General features: G+C 38.5%; 1 protein-coding gene across 1 annotated transcript; it reads right to left on the bottom strand.

The window, feature by feature from the left end:
- Positions 1-2702: 2702 nt before the first annotated feature.
- LOC131954335 (immediate early response gene 5-like protein) lies at positions 2703-3755 on the bottom strand. Its single transcript, XM_059317936.1, has one exon. It carries the CDS (start codon positions 3753-3755, stop codon positions 2703-2705), a length of 1053 nt encoding a protein of 350 aa, XP_059173919.1.
- Positions 3756-4989: the final 1234 nt, after the last annotated feature.

Raw genomic sequence — 4989 nt, 5'->3', positions numbered from 1 at the left:
ACAATAATTCATTGCTACTTTTTGTGATATGCATAGTTTCCCAAGCAAATCCACTTTTACCTTGTATGGAGGACAGGTTTGTGTGTTTGAAGCTGTATACTTCCTCAAAGTAATGGCTTTATTCAACTCCAAAATAGGCCTTAAACTTAAACTTTTAATGTTCCAAATTTTATGTACTGTTTTTGACAGAATCCATTGATTATTGGATTTTACATCATTATAAATTGATTTGTATTGGAGTGGCAGTTCTACTTCTAGGTATGAGTTCAATTCTAATCTTTCCACAATTTAATGAGCTGAGCTAGCTCATATGAGTACCCAGTAGTGGTGGAAGTGCAACATGACAATGTTATGTGTCATGGTCATTACATAATTTTTGGACTCATTTGTCCTTGAAAATGTATTATTACTTTAAGATCATAACTATTGACACTTGGTATTGAATATCACAGCTGAAATAACTGAACCTAAAAATGTCCTGTGTTGCAACCCTTGAATTGTTGAATGAGTAAACCGCCACCAATAGTGCTACATATAACTCTTAATACATTATCTGAATTTGATTTTCACCAATATGTTTACCATGTAATTAAACACCCATAAACTGATAAGGTACAAGTGCAAGTCTTTCCCAAATCTATTACTGTATCTTGTAAATTAAAGCTGGCCACAAGTTTTTTAAATATTAAAATTAATATACATTTGGAGTTATAAAATTATATCAGGTGTTATTCACCAAATCACCACAAGAAAATGTTCTCAAGAAATCACTCATTAAAATCAGCACTGTGGTATTACTGTATTGAGTTAAAAAAAAAAACCCTTGAATAGCTACAAATGTTATTACAGTGAAATGTTTGAACAGTGTTCGGACCAAATTATATTTGTGCAGTATTGAAACCGTACTAATTCACATTATTTTCAGTGTAGCCTTTGATCAAGAGATGGAGCATCTGATTGCTCATCAGGATTCCTCAAGTCAAGCACCCCAGGGCAAGGATATAGATGACCAGATAAAAATATCAAGGAGGCTATGTATAGTGCAGACCACAAAGCCTTTAGTTACTTTACCATTTTACCACTATTAGTGGTGCATGTTGACCATGAAGGTCGCATGAAGATAACTTCTCACAAGAGTGCCTAATGATACTGATGATAGTATAAAATATTACAACCCTTTGAAACATTGTTGATACTGGCAGGTTGTTGACATCTACATTTCATAGACACACAGACAGGTGTATGTGATGTAACACATCACCTTTCTTCAATGTGTGTATATATTTATATATATATATATGCCTGAGCACTGAACTGTGGCTAAATTTTAGATCAAGTTGGTTAGTCATACCCAAACATATGATTAGAGGTGTGATCCCAAGGCTATAGTTTGTGCAAAAACTTAAACTGTTTAAATTAATAATACATGGGTTTGGCTAATCAAGTAAGCTCAGTGAAATATTTGTGAGCTGTTCTATTTTTAAACTATTTCATTAACATGAAAACAGCACATGGTTACAAAACAAATAAAATTAGAAGAAATAAAACAGTTTCATTGCTGGAATGGCATATTGTATTAATAAATTACTTTGTCATTTTTTGCATGTTTATTTGAGCACAAAAAAAGTGAATTCAATCTTTATAATTTTACCAGGTACATGTACAATTGTTTTGACACTCACAACCAGATAGGGACAAGAAGCTGTTTACAGGTAGACAGCAGAGGACTGCCCAGTTAAGCTTAATGAGCCTGCTGAAATGAGGGCCAATGTAAGCTGTCAGAACTTGTTCTTAACTCGACCATTCAACTTTCAATCTAACAAATCGAGGCACACACACTAGTTCTAGCATACAATAGCTAACAAACTATAAGTTAAAAGATTCAAACCCAAGGCACATTAACATAGATGACCACACAAATTATTGTAAAATATCTATAGTAATAACTGACTCTTAAACATTTTAAATCAAACAACCTATCTATAACTCTTTGAAAAATAATATTGCACTGCAGTTACTAAAGTTAACATGAATTTTAAAACTAAAAAAGTAACACTTTGTACTGGAAAATTTTTTAAAAAAAAAAGGCATATTACCAGTTATAACCTTAAACAAAAAATAAACGACTATTACTATCAAATTTTGTATTAAATTTAATACTGTACGCTTGTTTGTTATATTATAACTTTCATCCTAAGAAAAATAATCCAATCTTTGAGACAGGGTAAGGGTCACAAAAAGAAAAGCATGAAGCTCTAAACCTGGTATATCTTTTTACAGGTGAGTGTGAATTAAGAATAACAAAACTGTCCTTCCAAAACTGTAGCCATTTTGGTCCATACATCAATCAATGTCTCTGAGCCCTCCTGGCTGGACGATGTTTATATTGACCTCAGGTGCCTGGACACGTTCGCCCAACGTGTCCACTATCACAACGGCTAAAAAAATTGTCATACACTGCAGGAGTACCGTCCAGGTGGCAAAGTATAGTGCCTGGTTCCATCTCAGCACCTGTAATGTGCATGCTATGGTGGTCATGTTATTCAAGTTCCATGACCTTACTAAGGTCTATCTTCACTAGCCTTAGGTTTCCGAAGGTCTGGACTGACCAGTGGGGGGTCACTGGATTACTTGCAGGTGTACAACCCGTAAGGTTTAAAGTTCATTGTCGCTTATTCCATAACGAGCGATATATATTTCATTCATGCAGATAAGACAATAGCGTTCGGTAAAGTGTCCAATCGTCCAACTTGACTTGAGCACAAAAGAGATGAGTCACTTTGGTGTTTCCTAGAGTATGATGGGGAGGGAGACTCGGGTCGAAGTTTAGGAATTGGAGTAAACTGTGAAGAGCCAGAAATATCCAGATCGCTTTGGTAACCAGAAGAATCTGAGTCAGAATCACCGTTAACCACAGCACATAATCCGGAGAATCCTGAGTTAAAAATAGTTACCAAATTTGTTATTTGTGGCGAGTCTGACGTGTGCATAACATCCAACTCCGGCTCAGAGTCTGATTCGTCTGACGACAGGTCGAAGTCAGAAAGATAACTGTCTTTGGAAAATTGCGAATCATAACTTACGCGAGCCTTCTTGTTGGCCGGGCATTCTTTGTCCTGTGTTCCGGTGCTGGGGTTATCCCTACGCCGTTTTAAAATGTTACACGCAGTGGGTGTGTTAACTTGGTTTTCTAAAGAAGCCGATTGAACCTCTAAAGAAAGTAAATTTGAAGCAGTGAGATGATCGTCTGGTCGATTAGATTGTTTACTTTCAGAATTAGAAATCTCCTGTTTATCTGAAATAACGTACCTCGCTGGTGGTGCGTTTTCCTTGTCGTGTGTTTCTTGAATTGTCATTGGTTCGTGGGCATCCTCTCCGTGCCCCGTCGTTGCTGAGATCTCTGACCTACTTTCCACACTGGCAGTCGGCGTGGCCGTAGGCTGTACCAAGTTTGAGTCATGGGGTGTCTGACACACTTCCCCGTTATTGGACGCGTTGCTACACAGTGTGGAAGAGTTATTTTGCACCACTGGCGAAGAAAACTGGGCTTGTTGTTGCCCCTGTTGTAGTTTCTGTCGATGTAGATTCTGTTGGTAATTGTAAGACTCCATCATGTAGGCCGTCCTTGCCTTATGCAACACCGTAGCAACTAGCAGGTTTTTATGTAAATTAATCCCGCCACGTTGCCCGCGAGATTGTGCGATTTTACCAAGGCTCACTGAGATAAGTCGCTGTGTTTCAATACTAGCCGCCATTTCGTAAATGAAAGGCAAATTTTAGTCCAGAATGAAATGTTAAATCACTATTATTCCAGTCACAAAGAAATTATCTCACACAGGTTGGCAACAGTCAAGCACAGTTTAAATATAAGTTTTTTAAAAGTAAAATCCACGGAATGGCTCGACCGACCCTCTCTGTCGCACAGCCTCGTGAATATATGCGTGGTGCGTTTAGTGATATCCTGTTTTGAAAGGCGTGACGTCAATCGCTCCAGTTGCTATCCAATCAGAGTCGAGCTAGCCCACGACGTCATGAGATCCAACCAATGAAAATCTGGGTGTATAAAAGAAGAAAGAAAATTACCATCATGACCTGTTCGTGCTAAATAAAGAACTGACCTTCCAAATAAAGTCAAACAGCGTTGGCAAGTAGGAGCTAAGAAAGAGAGGGATGGGGTGTGGGGGGAAAACTACACTAGGCCATTGACTCGCAGCGTCAGCCTACACAACTAGTTGGTTCTACGATCTAATCGTGAAGTTTTTAAGTTCTTGTTTGGCATCTTTAGTATAAAAAAAAAAATATTCTCTCAAATTATATTATCTAGTTTAAAAGCTATACCGTTTAAGTTCATGATGGGTTTATAATTCGAATTACTTTCACCTCCGTGCTGTTTGTTTTAAATATTATATTAATTATATGACTCTGAGTCATGTTTAATTACATCTGATCAGGGGCGTAGCGAGGGGGGGGGCGGGGGGTGCGGACCGCACCGGGTGACACCATTTAGGGGGGGTGACACCAAGGCAAAAAATGGCAAAATATAGAGAGAAAAACTTGAGGGGGGGGGGTGCAAATCGAAAGTTTGAGGGGGGGGGGGTGCAAATCGAAAACTTGAGGGGGGGGGGGTGCAAATCGAAAACTTGAAAGTTTGTCCCCGGTAAGGGTCGCAACGCCTCTGGGGGGGGGGGGGGTGACACCATTGAGTGCCGCACCGGGTGACACCCGACCTCGCTACGCCACTGCATCTGATAAGGCATTCATGACTTTTGCTCATCTACTTATTTTTCTCTCCTACTTATGACTAATTTGAATTATTCACTCATCCAGATGGGAAATTCCTTGTTAGTAAAATCTAAACTAAATAAAAACAGCAATTAAAAAGCATAATGTTCTTTGGCTTTTGGGATAGTTAGGGTTTGTAGATATGGTTTGGTTAGGGATAGAAGTAGGCGTCATTTTAGACTTTACTGGCTAGAGGATAATGTGGGC

This window comes from Physella acuta, unplaced genomic scaffold (genome assembly GCF_028476545.2).
Source record: "Physella acuta isolate Inbredline_101_S28 unplaced genomic scaffold, ASM2847654v3 ptg000990l, whole genome shotgun sequence".
NCBI classification, from domain to species: domain Eukaryota; kingdom Metazoa; phylum Mollusca; class Gastropoda; family Physidae; genus Physella; species Physella acuta.
This window is presented reverse-complemented; position numbering and strand designations above follow the sequence as displayed.